Raw genomic sequence first — 17,571 nt, forward strand, 5'->3', positions numbered from 1 at the left:
AAATAAATAAATAAATAAATAAAATGACATTCCTCGGAGATTAATGATGTCTTAGTTTTACTATACCTGATGGGGAACATCAAATCCAGACAACAGGGTTGACCAGTCCAATTCACCAGCAACAAAACCGCGTCATGAATAGCAGCAGCACCTCACACTCTCTTTTGCTACGAGGGCAATGCCACTACGTGTTGATTTAATTAGTTTATGTTGATATTATTAATTAAATGGAATTACGTCATTGCTGATTGTACATGTAGCAGTATTATCATTCCGGTCAAGTTCAAGTCATCTGATTTTTAGTGAAGATTAAGCTTTATTTCTGTTCATGATCAATAGAGTTCATCAAGCTCGAATTATTTAGGTTCTTGATGGATTGAAGTCTAGTTCAGACTTTTTCAAGCTTGATTACTTAAGTTATTTAATAATTTCAATTCAAGAAATTAATGTGCTGTCAATTTGATGAATAAAAGAAGTTAATATAATAAAAAAACAAAAAAAAACATATCAATACATGTCTGTTCTCAGCTTATTTGAAAATGTTGTTTTTCAAATAATTTTTCATGTAAAAATATATGTGAATAATATTTTTTTATTTTTTAAAATTATTTTTGACATTAGCATTACAAAATAATTTAAAAATACTAAAAATATATTAATTTGAAATTAATAAAAAAATAAAAAAATAATTTTTTTTTAAAATATTTTTAAAACACAAAAACAAACCAGAAATGACTTATCTGCTCAGCTTATGAGTATAATATTTCAATTGATTTGTTGGATGATGAAGGCTCTATTTTGGATTCCATTGCAATATAATTTTATTTTATTTTTATCAAAATTTATAGAAGGTATTGTTTTAAATTAATTTTTTTAATATTTCTAGATCATTTTATTAAACTGGTATTAAAAATAATGTTTTAAAATAATTAAAAATAATTATTTTAATATATATTTTTTAAAAAAATATTTTAATTAAAATATAATTCCTACCAAACTTAGAGCCAAGTACTTAGTAATTGAGTCCTGTTTCAAGCATTTAGGAATACTGAGGTTTGTTAGTCTTCGTGTCCTCGAAACCAATTAGGCTTTTGCATAGGAATGTGTTAGGTAGTAATTCGTTTGTCTAGGAATAAAAGAGACAATAACAGTAAAAATTAAAAAAAAAACATATTTTTATATATTTCACTATAAAATTATTATAAAGCTATGTTTTTTAAATAAATAAGTTTATGTCTCTTTGTCTCAATTTCTTTTATTTTTCAACACTAATTAACCACACACAACAGATAAAATATTATCTGTATAAAAAAATTAAATTTCCCTTTTAGATAGATTCACAAATGCGGTATTTGTATTTCTTTATACAATTTAATATTTCTTAATGTTAATAAGAGAAAATAAGAAATAGGAACAAATAATACCAATATATATCTTTTGTTATGGTTACTAGACAATATACCATGTAGTTTAATTATTATTTTTATGATGATTATGCAAGTAGTTTTGAGTATATTATAAAATGAGGCAAGGTATAAAGATATGCAATACATTCAATTAAAATCCTAGGAATTAAAAAAGAGCACATGCAAATTTGCAAATCATTGCCAGCATCTTCCGCACTTAAATGTAATTACTAGGAAGCTCCCCTTCCTCCTAACGAAGTCCCCACATTGAATCGCTCCCTTGAAATATCACATCTATATAAGCACGAATTATGCCATCACACTATCCAGCAACAAAATCATCTTCGTACCAGTACATTGGCGCCACTAACAGCATCAATCAGTCGTCAAAACACTAATTTGTGGGGCACAATGGAAGGAAGAAGCAGGGACGCCCATGCTGAGATTAGTACTCCGAGATATCGAGGTATTCGGCAAAGAAAATGGGGGACATGGGTGTCCGAAATCCGGGAGCCTGGTCAGAAAACAAGAATTTGGCTTGGAAGTTATGAGAAGCCTGAAATGGCTGCGGTCGCGTATGATGTGGCCGCATTGCACCTTAGGGGACGTGGGGCACAGCTGAATTTTCCTGAAATGCAAGATAGCCTCCCCCGGCCGGCCAGTTCTAGAGCGGAGGACGTGCAAGCGGCAGCAAGGGAGGCAGCTTTGCTGTTTAGTGGACCAGTAAAGTGCTCGGATATTGTAAGCTGTGGCTCTATTACTAGTGATGGGGGTTTCGGTCCTGTTAGAGTGGGGTTGTCACCGAGCCAAATTCAAGCTATTAACGAAGCACCACTGGACTCACCAAAAATGTGGACCGAGTACTTGGCTGAGACTCTGTTGACGGGAGACCCGATGGCTATGGAGAACGATATTGATGTCGGATACAGTGAATGGGAGGAAATCCAACAAGAATCCATTTGGGGTTACTACTAAATACTTGATTAAACAACAAGAATCCTATATTATAAGGGTTTCTTCACCTAAATACCAGGCTAATTCTTAATTTCACTATCTACGCTATTGCAGCATCATCCATTTTCGGAGGATTAATGGATGGCGATGCTTATTACTACGCATGGAACGAGTTGTAGTTTTTTATCGGCTCATTTGGATGCGTAAAAGATGTTAAAGGGAGCTTCGGTGTGCTTTGTTTCTGTTTTAATTTTCACAAGAGTGCAGTGTTTTTGTTTCAGTGTAGAAGATAAAACTTCTGCGTCAAATGAAGCTTCTTGACTCCCTTCGAGTGCTTAATATTCGAGCTAATTCAACTTGATTTCTTTTTTTTGTTTTTTGGTGCTAGAAAATCCAACTTGATTGTAATCAATATATACATCTTTCTGTATGAAAATTTGATCAACTGCAGCCCCTAATGTTATCTCTTATACAATTTGTCACTGTACCGATGCAGATGGATAGAGTTGTAAGAACAGAAGACAGGATGTATGTAATATCGTGGTCGGAGGCTCAACTTTTTTCTGCAGAAAGCAGGAACTGTGTCTCACTTAAGATATGGTGTGTAAAAGACGAGAGACAGGATGTATGTAATAGGATCCTTGGATTATGTAGACTGAAGTCCGCGTTGAGCAGAAAAAAGGGGAAAATCTATACCTTGATTTATAACCCACTTGGGTGGTGGTCAGAACGCTAAGGTTAGGTGACCGCTTGGCAGCAATCGTTTTCCATGTTGTCTCCCTACCAAGAAATTGGGTGACCTATTTTAAGGAATTCTCTCCTTGTCAATTGAGTTTTATAGCTCTTCATGATAACATTTTAAACTGGACTGTTTGAACTTTTAAAGGGAAAAGTCTACCATTTTTTTTAAAAAAATTTCTACCACAAAGAATTAATACTGCAATTCAATTATTTTTTTAAATTACTATAATAATTAATTTGAAACTTATTTAAAGTTAATTTTTTACACAAACCCTACTATTATAAGTCTATTTACATTGATCATATTGTTTTGTATGAAAAAGAAATATTCTTTATAACATTGAACATTTATTTATTTTAGGGCCTAAAAAAACTTCAATCTACTAGAATTTTCATTCATGTTGAACGATTTTTTACATTTAACAACAATTAACGGTAAAATAAATAGCATAACTAATTCAAAAACTTGAAGTTATCAATTATTAAACACCAACATGTATTTTAAACTATATGGTAAATTATCTATCTTGTAATTTGAATAATTAAGCTTTACTAACATTTAGATTATGAGATAACACAATTGATAATGTTGCCTAAAAAAAAGTTATTAAATTTAGTATAATTAACAATCTTATAATTTAGTATAATTAATGGAAATTATATGTAATTAAAATATTGATTTATTGAACAAAAGATCTTAATTCATTATAGTTAAATGACATAAAAATATGTATTTATCTAAATTCAAAATTTGTCAAATATCTTTCTATCACTGGATTTTTCAATCATGATCATCCAGGAAGGTATTATAATTTCTAAGAATGTGATTGATTTTTATTTTCAAGTGAGGCTCAAATTAATACGAGATAAATATTAAAATCTCTTTAATAATATAAGTCTTGCATGTTAAAGCATTAACATTAGTTTTGTTTTTAGCATTTCTTTTAAGGTTGAATGAGTATTTGCATGAAAGTAATTGAAAATGAATAATTGAATGTTGAAAAAAATAATGTATAATTACTTAGGATATCATCCCTTACATTTTGAATAGATACATCTATCTATACTAAACAAAACTTTTTATTTTTTTCTCATATGTTAAATGTATTGATAGATATTTTATTGAGTCAAAGAAAGTACTAGAACTTTTTCCTTTAAAATCACCCTCATGTCACAAAAACGAGATGAGGTCTGGAATCCTAACATGAAAGGAATGAAAAAGGGAAGATCGTTTCATATTGACAAATGGTCTCATTGATATTTATACAAGCTACTCTAAATGTTTGGTATTTAATTTGTTCAAACAAATATCCTAAAAAAAGTGATTAATCTTTGTTAGTACATTCCATGTTTTTTTTTTTGGAAATAAATCACAAAAAATAATAGGAATGAGTGTTTGCATATACATATAATAATCATGACTCTTCATCCTATATAATTTGTTTTTCTCTAAATTCGCCAATTTAGTTATGTTTGATGTATAACCATCAAAAAATTGTAAACTCTTTAGTTATTCATAAACAAAAAACTGTCCATTATTGTCTAAGGTGAAGATAACTTTAGGTTTTGCAATATAGAACCCATCATTAATAACTTTATAATGTGTCATGATCATAATACAAAGGGAAATTCAATTTAGTTTTTATATTGTCTTTTGTTTTTCATTTCATGTTTATCATCATATTAAAAATATTATCAAACTCATTTTTCTTGATATGTATAACATCTAAATTATGATAGATTAAATTAGTCTTTTAATAAAGAAACTCTAAAAAAAAAAAACTCCACTTAACCTAATTGCACTACTAGAAAATCATAGATCACCGATGAATTATTTAGTTGGTGTTTCAACACTGATTTAATATAAAATTACTAACGGGATAACAGACATAATCATGTCATCAGAAAACATATCATCAGTGATTTTTATTATATTGATTAATATATTGATAATATAATCACTGATAAATTTATAAACGTAACTAGCATGCCAAACAAAAACATTTACCAATATTAAATTTGTTAGTGAATACATTAATGATTATGACATATTACTAACAGAATAAACTATTGGTAAATCCATCGGTGATTATATACATATTACATCTGGAATTAATCCTTTGGAGAATTACATCTAATAGTGACAAGTTTTATAATTTTTTTCAACTCTCTAGAACTTTTTAAGGAACTTATTCCTTTGGTAAGTCTATTAGTTTTTCAAAGTTCATCGATAATTTCTTCAATATTATATGTAATTATTGAAAAAAATAAAAATAACAATACAATTAAAAAGAATTAAACAGAATCAAATTAAAATTAAAAAAAAAATTGGTGTAATTAAATTAAAAATACTATTAAATACACTTTAATTGTTTATTTGACAAAAACTGGAGGAGGAGATGAAGACGAATCTTCACCAAACCAGAAGGGTAACAAAGAGTAGCACATGTACTAGTGAGGGTTACTAATAGTTGCTTAATGACATTCAATTTATCCCTCAGTTGGACTGTCTCAGCTCTAAGTCAGGTAGTCTTAACTCTAAGTTGCGTTGCCTTAGTTTGAACCTATTTATGTACAATCACTCAGATAATAAGAGATTATTGGCTTAATCCTGATTGGTAGGTCCTAACAGTCGAGACATTACAACCTACCCATATATCCTAAGTTGTAGTGTTGGAGATACCATAATTCTAATTTTTATTAGGCTCACCGATAGATCTAACCTTCAACTATAAATCTAAATTGAGTTTTGGATGGGTCAAAAAATTGTCCTTAAATCTCTCATAAAAACAACATTAAAAAAGTTCACAAATATTAAAAAAATAACTTAAAAAAATTAAAATCCAACGTACTATAAACTCTTAGGCTCAGCTATTTATGAGCTGATGCACCTATTTTTCAATAATTTTTGTTTTAACAAAAAGATCCATTGGTTTTGGATCACACCTAAGCACTATAACATGCAAAAAAAAAAAAAACTATTGGTAGTTAAACATTTTCATGTAATACAATTTTTTTTATAAACAAATATCATATAAAACAAAATCTTATCATTTGTTTTGCATGTAAAACGAACATAATAGATCCATCCATATATGTGGTGATGGAACCATGAATCTTTTTAGTCTGATTCTTTAAATAGGACTGTGACAACCATAAAAAAATGCTTAGAAATCACATGTTGAATAGAAGCGTCCCAGATATCCTCCGAAATGTGCAAAGGTCTGAAGTCCCTTCATACTACCATGTCTTTCTAGCCTGAAACACTTTTATCTTTTATATATTTCCTTAATTTTTTTTATAAGCCCTGTACCAGAAATCATGTAACTTGGTTCATGGAAGAAAATTATATGTTAAGATTATGAAAAATAAAATTTTAATATCTAAAACAAATATCACAATTTGAATTCAATCTTACCTAGCGGCGTTGTGATTCTCTCACACTCTCTGACCACGTCGTTGTCAGCCTCTTTCTAATAATTTTTTTTCCTTACACATCAATTTAATTAAATAATTATTTTCTTAAAATTATAAAACTTATTGACTTAAATATTAAAAAAATTATTTATATATATACTAACCTTGAACTTTTTGCACCAAGCATTCATTAGCTTCTATTCTTGATTTTTATAAATCTGACTTTATTGAAAAAAAAACATTTCCATCAATGATTTCATCGCTAGTGTTATTGTGTGAGCAACCTTAATATTTATATGCTTGAATTTCCATTTGTTCATTAAAATTTATTATTTAATCTTTATTCATTGCTGTTTATTTTTTTTTATTATACAGGAAAGAAAAACAAACTTAAATGCTACGATTGAGCTTCTAATGAGAAATATACTTCCTAAAGTATGCATCATGTTTATAAGGAACAACCCCTTTACGAGTCGCGTTTGCACTCAACGAGCTTGCGTTGAGAGACAAAGTTTATGCTTGAGGTGCTTTATCATGGTTGGCATCCAGAGGCTTATGCTCATCAAAAGTGCTACTAGAAAAACTAGTAATACTCATAACCATGTTATTCTGTAATGACTTTCACTTCATTATCTATACAAAATTTTATAAAAAATAATAATATTATCTCTATATCTTATTTAAAAGAAAAAACAAATTGGCAGCACTTTTTCTTATATAAGAAAGACTACTAAAATTTTAAAATATGTAAATACGCATCAATAATTTATATCATAAATCAATTTATTTTATTTATGACTAATATTTAATTTATTTATTTTAAAATTTACATGCACAATTGCAAGTTGCAAATTGCACTTTAAAATAACAAAAAATTAAAAAAGCATTCAAAAAAGTATTATTCCAATGTAACCTAAATATTTAAATTACTAAAATTAAACAAGAATCCATGAAATTCAATTAAAAATTTCTAAAACATTTTAACATCCTAATATATTTTATAATTACACCATCAAAACAATAAAAACCTCAAAATTTGCTCTCATATAACCTAAACCTATCAATTTCACAACCTCATATTAACAATAATAACCTCACTAATTTCACAGTTGATGCATAAAAAACCCCTCTCAAATTACTAAAATTAATTTAAAAATACAATTAACTACTTTTCAATTGACATTAAAAAAAACTCATTAAATTAAATTTATACTCTCGTATTAACAACCATAACATAATCAATTTCATAACTATATCACCAAACTTAAAAAACACCAAATTACTATTTTTAACCTAAATCCAAATCTAATTTTCACCAACAATCAACAATTCAACCAAACCATAAAAATTATCGATATCATTTTCACCATCAATCCAACAAAGCTTCATCCCAACAATTTATAATTGTGTATATATACGTGCGTTGTTTGCTTGCCCTGCTCTCTTGGGCCATATCACAGGAAAAACCCAGGAGCCCTCATCGTCTTCCCGAGGGGGTGAAGTGGGCTAGACATTATAGAAGGAACACGTTCAGCGTCTAAAATGATATGAGATCATAGGCTACATAGGGTGTTGCTTTTTGGTTATGTGGAGCGAAGGATCTTTTTTCTTTCTCGGAGGTTTTTTGTCAGGTTTATCGGTCTTTATATTGATTGTTGAGTGTCACGTTGAACCATCACCTTATTGACTAGTGCTCTGTTGTTCTTATAATGAAGATTTATTTCTTAAGAAACGATGAAGCCTTCAATCAAATCAACGCATCTTATGGAGTAACATCCAAGAAGGCACAGAATGGAAATGGTGGATGCTAACTATAGAAAGAAGGCGTGATTTGCTAACCAAACTGCACAGCTACTGGCTCTTGGATCAGCATAAACATTGTCGGCATTTGTAGTTCCTTTGATAAGATCAGAGATTGCAGGTGAAGAAGAACCGGATTCCAACTCTACCTGCTTGAAACCTCTTTGTCAAGCTGAATCTAACCAAACATGGATATAATTCCCCTCTAGTGATTGAGCTGACACAAATATTATAACGAAATCCTCCAAGTTGAGTCCTGGAAATGAAGAACAATCCCCTCAGTTGCTCGAATTAACGAGACTACGCATGCATTGGCCCATTATCAGCATTGATCTTAATGATCCAGACAAATGAGGAGGCTGCCAGTGAATCAGTCTCTCAACTTTCTCAGATTCTGTAATTTCCTTCCCTTTAAAAATGAGATAGTTAACTAGATCCTGAGGTGGAACAAATTGAGAGTCAAAATGGATTTATTTCTCCATAACCAGATAGACCATTGAATATCTTTCATGCTGTTCCGGATCCAATCAAGTAAAGACATGTTGAAGAAATTAAGTGAACTAAATTTGGTGAGCACAAAAGCTTAGTTTGCACAATATATATATGTGTATATATATATATATATATATATATATATATCATTAATTCTGAAACTAATGACTTGGATTTCCTTATAAACAGAAATTATTATCAATTTTCTTATAAAAAAATCACATCATCCATCAATTTTTTAATATATTTTTAAAAATATTTTTTAATATACTTTTAAATAAAAAATATTTTTAAAAATAATTATTATAACATTTATAAAGTTGCATTGCTACTGGATATAAAAGAAAAGTCTCAATTATAAGAAAATTAAGGAAACAAGAAATAAAATTATATTATAGAAACAAGAATGAAAGTTTTATTATAAAAACAAATATTTTTAATATTATTATTGCATAATCACTTTTTCACCATTAGAATCATTTTTCTTATATCATTATGGGTTGTTTGGGAATGCGGTTGAATTTGTGTTTCTAAAAATTTTTTTAATTTTTTTTTATTTTTGTTAAAATTTAATATGGTTTGTACGTTTTGAATCATTTTGATATGCTGATGTTAAAAATAATTTTTAAAAAATAAAAAAATTAGTGACATGTATTTTGGCAAGAAAAGTTCTTTAAAAAACAACCACTACCACATTATCAAACACACTCTATATAACCTAACCTCCCATAAAGTAGCTTTAATAGTTTTAAATATATTATTGTTATTATTATAATATCATTCCAACCCAACATTTATTTATTTTCATTATGTACCATCATTATAATCTTATTATTTTTATTACTATCATTATTATTTTAATTATTATTTATTTTTATCTTAAAAATAAATCATTAAAAATAAAAAGGTTTACTTATCTTTTTATTAATAACACAGTCATAGTCGATAATCTTAATAAATAAATTGTTATATTTATTTAAAGTGAAATTCTTAATAAAAATAAAATTAAAATAGTAATTTATAAATTAAGTATTAGAATGACTGAATTTATAATAAAAAATTGATTCATGATAAAATTGGGAGGGGTTTGTGGTATTTGTTACAGATAAGAATTAAAAAGAAAAAATAAGGAAGGAAGGGAGAAGAATCGCATGTGAAGTAATTAATTAAATATTATTAATAAATTTAAATTTTATGATAAAAACTGTATTTTCAAGCAACCAGTAGAGTGTAACAGAACCATCACCTTCTCATGCCCTTTCAAGTTTCAACTACTTGTGTAAGGTTCTCTTCCTTCTAGTCATAACAAACTCATTGCCAGCTGCGCTTAAAATTCCTGTCACGTCAATTAGGCTCCTAGTATATTATTACATAAATACCAGATAATAAATAAATTAAGGAGAATTGCCAAGTCACCCTTGACACGTATATCACGCGACTTTAGGTCAATCCGAAGAAGTATTACCGTGTATATAACTGAATTTAATTTCGTGGTCATATATTAATTAGAGATATTAATTCATCAATAATATTCTCTTTATCAATAGACAGTTAATTTATGATTCGTCTCATTGACTTCACGGTAAGTTGACTAAATTAAACGACCCCTATACATACCAGGCATTGAAATCCCATGTTCCATTATGCCTCGGATTAATTCCTTCATCTTTTTCAATACTTTTCTTCTTTTTTTCTGATATATATATATATATATATATATATATATATATCAGCTGGTTTAAATCTTATAAGGAGTTTGAGAATGTAAGTTGTTTTTTAAAATATATTTTTTAAAATATATTAAAATAATAATTTTTTTTATTTTAAAAAAAATATTTTAACATTAGCAGATGAAAAAGATTCTAAAATACAAAAAAATTAAATTAAATTAAAAAATCTAATTACATAAAGCGTTTGCATCACATTCTAAAACAATGTTTTAAAAATAAAAAAATATTATTTTAATATATATTAAAATAAAAAAATATTTTAAAAAATAATTACAGATTAATATCCACTGGTTTTCATTTCATGCACGTATGTACAGTCGTGTACAGCTACAATCACTTACTTTTTGGCTTTTGAAGAAGTTAAGAAGATGAAAAGAAAGGAAGACATGCTTAGCAAACAAGTTGTGCATGAACCTCACAAGTCACTTGGATTTGCAGTATTTAATTACACAAGTACTCTTATAATAATCTACGTGCTATATTTACAATCTCAGCAGCAGCATGGAGTGGTCGAATAAGTCGATATACCTCGACACACACACACACTAGCCATTTACCCGTCCTATGCTATAGGGTTTTTTCTACGTTAAAAATCATGTTAAGATAGTGGAAATCTGTTTATATATATATATATATATATATATATATATGACTCTACCCATAATATATATGACTCGACCCAACTATATAAAAATAAGTTGGTGTATTTTAATCATATAATAATAATAAAAAAGGTGATGATAAAAAATGATGAAAAAAATAGACAAAATAACATATTATAAATTAGAATTGAAGGATATAATTGACAATAATTCTACATTTTACAAAATTAAAAAAATATAAATTAAAATTGATATCCTTATAAATCACAGAACAATTTTAAATTTTTTTGACAGTGAAAAAAATTATTGGTGTCAACCAGTGTGACCATGTGTCGTTGCACCAGCAAAAAAACAATTTGTTACTTCTAATGACAAGATAAAAGTTGATTTTCTTTATTGAAAAACATTGCATGTATCACTTGAAAGGCATGAACACCTCCAACAAGTTGGGTGTGTGTTATATATGCAAGCCATTTTTATTTTTTAATATTTTTTATATTTATTCAAAGATCAAATACCTCTCTTACTTAACATGATTATTACAAAAAAAAATAATATAAAAAATCCTAAAATGCCTCTAGAATCCATCTTTAAAGATTTTATATTTAGTGTATTTTACTTGTTTTACTATGTTACTGAAAAAAAAAAAAACACTAACTTATCTCTTAACAAAATGATAATAAACAAACGGCCTTATACAACGACAATGACCATTATGTATTCAATAACCAATTCAAGGATTCGTTTTTTTTTGTTTTTTAATTTTTCAGAAGGGTAAGGTTACCATTATACTATTATAATAAGCAATGCTTATGAGGCTGCATGAATAGTGTTTTTCTAAGCCCATATATATTTTGAATACTTAATAAATATGATAATTTCTTACTTGTTCAATAAAGTATAGCATATAAATATAATAGAAGCTGACACATAGACATCCATTATCATCTTTAATGCTAAGTTATTGTTTTACATCAAATTTGGGTATAATTTCTTCCTTGTGCCTTTTGATAATACTTCACTTAAATAAGTTCCTGTGAAGGAGTTGGATGAATTTGCACAATCTTTACATCTCTTCTTTACTTATGTTTTAGCTCTATATTTCTTCGTACTCTCTCATGTTTTAAACTCAATTCTTCTTTTTTGTTTTCCTCTCAATCTAGAATTTAACTTTAGTTCTTATAAAAATATATTCCAGCTTTATTTTCTTGATTAATTAATCTTATTTGGAAGTATATTTAAACTTTCTTGATTTATTAATTTTATTTAGAAGTATATTTAAATAAGACAACGATATTAGAATACCTTAAACTAATTGCATGTATCCCTTTAGCACCAAATAAAAAATAATAAAATTTTAAAAATAATTAATTAATTCTTAATAACAATAAAATTTTGTTTACGGAAATATATTCTATACATGTTTTGAATGCAAACTAGGATTGGTTTTCAATATCTTATACTTAATATGTATGCTAATTTTGATTAATTACAAGTTTATCTTGAATTATAAACTAAATTTATTATGATAAACTAATCATAATCAGTAATCATATAGTCTAATAACTTTATATTTTGAACATTAAAAAAAAAAATACCACTCATTCAAATTGATTCACATTATACCCATGGAGCTGAGATGCATTGAGATGCATTCTACTTGGTCTTTAAATTAGCCTGGCAAAGGGAGGAATAAATAAATAAAACACGAAGACGACATGATTATCAGGCAAATAAACTAAAAAATAATTTATTAATGTTTTATTCTTTTAAGTTTATTAAAATAATAAAAAATAAAGCTTACAAATTTAAAAGTTGAATAGAAATGAAATTAAAAAATATATAATTTCATAAATTATCTCAAATAAAATAAATAATAATTAAAATAATAAAGATCAAATAAAAAATAAAAAAATTAAAAGATGAAGAAATTAAAATAATAATAATTAACATTTCATAAATTATTTGAAATAAAATAAATAACAATCAAAAGAATGAAAATCAAATTTGATAGATAAAATATTTCAATTAAAAAATGATAAGGTAAAAACAAATAATAATTATAAAAATAAGGACCAAAATTAATATAAAAATTAAATTCTAATAGATGAAATGAAAAAATAAATATTTAAAATAAAATATATATAGCAATCCAAAGTTTGAAGATCAAACTTGATATAATCAGTAAATAATATGACAATTCTAAATTTTTCATAACTTCCGGAAAGTGTTTTCCGCTCAAAATAAAAGAAAAATACTTTTCTGGAAACCAAGTCAAATTTTCCTTTAACTGAAAAATATTTTTCGTTGTTCGGAAAATGTTTTCTATTTATTAATTTTTTTAATATAAAACAAACACAAAAAATTTATAAAATAATTTTTTAAAAATCAATTTTCAAAAAACAAACACATCCTTAATTTAAATATAATTATATATACAGGGATTATGGATTACTATCAACTGGTTTTCTTTTCATGCATGCATGTACAGTCGTGTACAACTACAATCACTTACTTTTTGGCTTTTGAAAATGAAAAGAAAGGAAGACATGCTTAGCAAACAAGTTGTGCATGAACCTCACAAGACACTTGGATTTGCAGTATTTAATTACACAACTCTTATAATAATAATATACATGGTATATTTACAATGGCAGCAGCAGCTTGGAGTGGTCGAATAATTCGATATACATCGACACACATACGTACATACATATACATCCACACACACACACACACACTAGCCATTTACCAGTCCTCTGCTATAGAGCTTTTTCTACGTTAAAAATTATGTTTAGATAGTAGAACTGTGTTTTATATATATATATATGACTCGACCCAACTATACAAAAATAAGTTGGTGTATTTTAATCACATAATAATAATAATAAAAAAAGGATGATAATAAAAAATGATGATTAAATTAAACAAAATAATATATTACAAATTAAGATTAAAAGATGTAATTAAAAATAATTTAAAATTTTACAAAAAAACCAAGTTATAATATTAAGAATTAAATAAATATAAATCAAAGCTCAAAGTATGGTTTCCAAGTTTAGGAGAGAGAATAATGGAAGGAGAAGAAAAAAAATTACTGACGTTGATGCATCAAACCAGTGCCATCATGTATCGCTGAAACAGCAAGAGAACGACTTGTTGCTTTTACTAACACAATAAAAATTGATTTTTTTCATTGTGAGACATTGAATGCATTGCTCAAAGAACGTGAGTACCTCCAACAAGTTGAGTGTGTGCACAAGCTATTTTTATTTTTTAATATATTTTATATTTATTCAAAGATCAAATTATCTTTTGCTTAATCTGATTATTATATATATAAAAAAAACTATACGTGAGAAGCTTAAAATGCCCCTAGAATCCATCTTTAAAGATTTTGCATCAAGTGATATTTTAGTTTTTTCACTATACTTCTAAAATGAAAAAAAATTAACTTACCTCTCAACAAAATACAGCCTTATACAATGACTATTATATACCCAATAACCAATTCAAGGATTTTTTTTTTTTTTTAAGAAGGGTAAGGTTGCTATTATACTATTATAATAAACAATGCTTATGAGCATGCATGTGTAGTGTTTTTCCTAGCCCATATATATTTTGAATACTTAAACTCAATAAATATGATAATTTCTTACTTGTTCAATAAAGTATAGCATATAAATATAATAGAAGCTGACACATAGACATCCATTATCATCTTTAATCCTATGTTATTCTTTTACTTCAAATTTGGGTATAATTTCTTCCTCGTGCCATTTGATAATTACTTCACTTAAAATAAGTTCCTGTGAAGGAGTTGGATGAATTTGCAGTCGTTGCAACTCTTCTTTACTTGTGTTTTAGCTCTATATTTCTTCATACTCTCTCATGTTTTAAACTCAATTCCTCTTTTTTGTTTTCCTCTCAATCTAGAATTTAACTTTAGTTCTTATAAAAATATATTCCAGCTTTATTTTCTTGATTAATTAATCTTATTTGGAAGTATATTTAAACTTTCTTGATTTATTAATTTTATTTAGAAGGATATTTAAATAAGACAACGATATTAGAATACCTTAAACTAATTGCATGTATCCCTTTAGCACCAAATAAAAAATAATAAAATTTTAAAAATAATTAATTAATTCTTAATAACAATAAAATTTTGTTTACGTAAATATATTCTATATATGTTTTGAATGCAAACTAAAACTGGTTTTAATGTGGTATACTTAACATGTATGCTAATTTTGATTAATTACAAGTTTATCTTGAATTATAAACTAAATTTATTATGATAAACTAATCATAATCAGTAATCATATAGTCTAATAACTTTATATTTTGAACATTAAAAAAAAAAATACCACTCATTCAAATTGATTCACATTATACCCATGGAGCTGAGATGCATTGAGATGCATTCTACTTGGTCTTTAAATTAGCCTGGCAAAGGGAGGAATAAATAAATAAAACACGAAGACGACATGATTATCAGGCAAATAAACTAAAAAATAATTTATTAATGTTTTATTCTTTTAAGTTTATTAAAATAATAAAAAATAAAGCTTACAAATTTAAAAGTTGAATAGAAATGAAATTAAAAAATATATAATTTCATAAATTATCTCAAATAAAATATCCTTATTTTCAGCCTAAAATCATGTCGTTCTTTAGCTTATTCTATGTTTATATATGTGGAGACAGGCGTTTGCCAGCAGGCTAAAAGGTCAAAACAATCAGTTTTGACTAAATTATCTAATACTGGGAGTCCAAGCACCAAGTTAGCCCTGAAATTTTATTCTACAATTTACAACTAGTAGTATTTTATTAATTACTTTAAATATTTATGAACAAATTAAATATAATTAATAAAAAAAATTCTAAATAAAAATATTTTTATTATTTTTAATAAGTTATAAATTTTATGCTTTTTTATATCTCTATTTTTCTTTAAGGTGAATTCAAAAAGTAACTAATAAGACTCCTTTCTTTCTTGATATATAAATATGTATTTTTTTAATATTAATATTAATATAAGTATCCGGATCACTTATGTGCATTTCAATTAATTTTATAAGCTTTAAAATTAACTATTTATGTAAGTTTTTAATAGTCTTTAAATTTATAAAATTTAAAGTGATAATTTTTAACTAATAAATAAATTTCAAATCTAACTATTTAAACTATATCACTTATGATTGTTTAATATTGACTCTTTTGCTGCAAAATGCCGCATATTTTACGTCAACACAATTATGTTATAATTGGTTTTGGTTTTTTAATAACACAGAGACATCTACTAAAGCTTAATAAAACTATTATAAGAATATTCAATATTTTAGAATGATCCTAACAAGGCTCTTTAATTTATTTTTTCCCTGTTTTTTGCTGCGTTCCTTGTATTATTAAAAATAAAATTGTGAAACATATCTTGAGGCCTTAATGTTTTGGGAGACAGATTCTCGACATATTTTTCATGCATGCCCGTTAAACAATGTTAGAGACCAGAGAGTGAAGGCCTATGTCCTTCTTGCTCTCCAACTACGTGCCAAAATCACCCTCTAAGAACAGCAAATTTAACTCGGTTCAGGTTATGGCAAGAAGCAACTGTCCAAGCAAATTAAAATGACTCGGGAAACGGATTATTGACAGTGAAATTATATATTTTTTAAAATTAAAAAAAAAGAAAGAAGGAAAAGGTCCATTATCAGTAGAAAATGATCTTGAGAGCCACAGCTTGTTAACAAGTCAAGCCGTTGGTTTCCCGCGGTTTAGTTGACGGATAAATTGAACGTAAATAGATGAGTTTCAGGGGTCTTATAGGTAATTTTCCTCAGTTAAAGAACATGGTTCCGAACGAAACGGCGCGCAAAATCTTATGCTGAGGAAGACAGAGAGAGAATCCTGCGTGGCTAAATCTTCTCTCTCAAAAAAAAGGCCACTCTCCTTTCCGCTTCCTCCTTAAAAAAAGCCTTCGAGCTTCCTCGTTGCCAAGTCGGGGATTCTTGTTTGCCTGAACCACTCCTTTTTCTCTCCGTATATATATATATATATATGTCCATTCATGGATTTCTCTCTCTAAAACCAAGCTAAAAATTCCTGCCTTTGAGAGCTTATATCTTGTTGATTTAGAGCTGCTCATTTCTTTGTTTCTTCCCTTTCTTAGAATTAAAAGATAAAAACCAATCTCCTCGGTTTTGCTTCTCTAAATTCTTGCTTTTTTCACCTTGAAAGTTTGGCATTTCTTTGCTTCTTGGGTTCATTAATGCAGATTCTTGATGTTACTTGATGCCCATTCTGCATCTCTGTTAATCTTATCACCTCATCATTGCTTCAAAGAGCAACCCAGAAAGTAGAGACCATTAACGAAAAGAAAATATAAAGACAGAACCTCTTTCTCTCTACGAGTTCCTTTTTTTTTTT

At 27.3% G+C, this 17,571-nt stretch overlaps 1 protein-coding gene across 1 annotated transcript; it reads left to right on the forward strand.

Moving 5' to 3' along the window:
• The first annotated feature begins 1,708 nt into the window (after positions 1 to 1,708).
• LOC105108844 (ethylene-responsive transcription factor ERF022-like) lies at positions 1,709 to 3,003 on the forward strand. The gene has a single exon (XM_011003311.1). The coding sequence runs from the start codon at positions 1,818 to 1,820 to the stop codon at positions 2,379 to 2,381; it is 564 nt and encodes a 187-aa protein (XP_011001613.1). The 5' UTR covers positions 1,709 to 1,817; the 3' UTR covers positions 2,382 to 3,003.
• Positions 3,004 to 17,571: the final 14,568 nt, after the last annotated feature.

Source organism: Populus euphratica, unplaced genomic scaffold, assembly GCF_000495115.2.
Source record: "Populus euphratica unplaced genomic scaffold, PopEup_1.0 scaffold199.1, whole genome shotgun sequence".
Classification (NCBI taxonomy): Eukaryota; Viridiplantae; Streptophyta; class Magnoliopsida; order Malpighiales; family Salicaceae; genus Populus; species Populus euphratica.

What these genes read in the sequence shown, in the direction of transcription:
- LOC105108844 (XM_011003311.1), top strand. Translation starts at nt 1,818, where the DNA reads ATGGAAGGAAGAAGCAGGGACGCCCATGCTGAGATTAGTACTCCGAGA.